We start from the raw sequence: 1,454 nt of genomic DNA on the forward strand, positions 1-1,454 counted from the left end.
TTTTTTTACACCAGACACCCTTCCTGATAAAGCCTGCGATCGAATCCGCAACTTCAGGATCATAGGACTGCAGGACTGACCAGATGACTAAGGCAGCCCAAAATTAATGATATATTTAGTACTGTACAATGTACCAGAATTTTGGCTTTTGCTGGGTGACTTCTTGATTAACAAGACAAGGTGAAACACGTTTAAAAAACTGTGTATTGTATTGTACTGGTAGCCAAGGTGTATTGTTGAGAAAGTGCCACGATACATTAATTCTATGGGTCATAGCCACTTATCCCGTAGCCACAATCTTTGCTCCCCGTCCAGCACAACCTTCAACAGTCTGGTGGTGGGGGGGGTGGGGGGGGTGTCAACATTTGTAGGCAAGGCACTCTGTGTGACATGTCCAGGTGTCATGAATGGCTTCTCAATTAACCTGTGTTTCCTCTTTACAGCTAATTGGCTGGCACACGTTTAAAAGCACTAAAGCCTACTTCACACTCCCTCCGAACTGCTGAAATTGGCATGGATTGTTGCAGATTCATGAGGAAAATTATGTCACAAGTGTTCTCACTGCTGACTTGGCCCTTTTGGCACAACCCGCCAGCAGAACTTTTTACCCCCCTCCCGCTACGACAATAATGTGTCATTGGTGTTGTTGTGGAATACTGATTATGTATCACCTTGACACTGTCCAATTGTTCATATCTTGTGATATCCCTGGACGTCATCATCAAGCTGACCTACTTCATGTACCAGAACGAGGCACATTCTGATTGGTTGTTTCATTATCACATAATGATAGCTCACAGTATAACATGGTATGTCCGCCGATGACAGGCGGGCCCACATCTTACAGACTTCGTGATTGTTTTCTGTTCCATGTCTGCCCATTAATAAATGACTTTATAATCATACCCGGCAGACCNGATGGATGGATGGATGGATGGATAATCATAATTCAGTCAAGAGTTTTTGTCACTTACCACTCTCTGTCAGCACACTGACAGCAACATATATGGAGTTCCCAACTAGCTTACTGACATCTGCAAAAGTCTGAGTGATCTGTTCCCTTTTCAGTGTAACCTGTCCTTCTCCATTCCGGACCTAAAATGAAAACACAAGAATGGTTGACCTGATTTTGATTGTGCATGTTCTTTACTACATTTGAAGAGGATAAGTAACACTGTGAGTCCTTACTGGCACTCGTGCCAGAGAGTGAGGGAGGCTCTTCTTCACACCGTTCTCCATAATTCCAAACACCGCATAGGCCGTCCCAGAAACTTCTCTTCCAAACAGATACCTACAACCAAAATACATTGACATCCTATTGCCACACTTTAACAGCAACAAATCTGAGTATAAAATACTCTGTTTTATGTTGCAGATAATAAAATCCTTCACATACGTAGCTTTGATGTTGACGGTAAAGTCCACACTGTCCACATAGAAGAAACACTGTCCAC

At 43.1% G+C, this 1,454-nt stretch overlaps 1 protein-coding gene across 1 annotated transcript; it reads right to left on the bottom strand.

Moving 5' to 3' along the window:
• Positions 1-974: 974 nt before the first annotated feature.
• On the bottom strand, positions 975-1,434 carry LOC106537367 (complement C3; the record flags this gene model as incomplete). The annotated part of the gene is given in 3 exon segments (XM_014034745.1): positions 975-1,095; positions 1,189-1,291; positions 1,397-1,434. Coding segments are annotated over 2 exon segments (172 nt in total), but the record flags the coding sequence as incomplete, so codon positions are not given.
• Between the last annotated feature and the right edge of the window lie 20 nt (positions 1,435-1,454).

This window comes from Austrofundulus limnaeus, unplaced genomic scaffold (genome assembly GCF_001266775.1).
Source record: "Austrofundulus limnaeus strain Quisiro unplaced genomic scaffold, Austrofundulus_limnaeus-1.0 Scaffold2274, whole genome shotgun sequence".
In the NCBI taxonomy this organism is placed as follows: domain Eukaryota; kingdom Metazoa; phylum Chordata; class Actinopteri; order Cyprinodontiformes; family Rivulidae; genus Austrofundulus; species Austrofundulus limnaeus.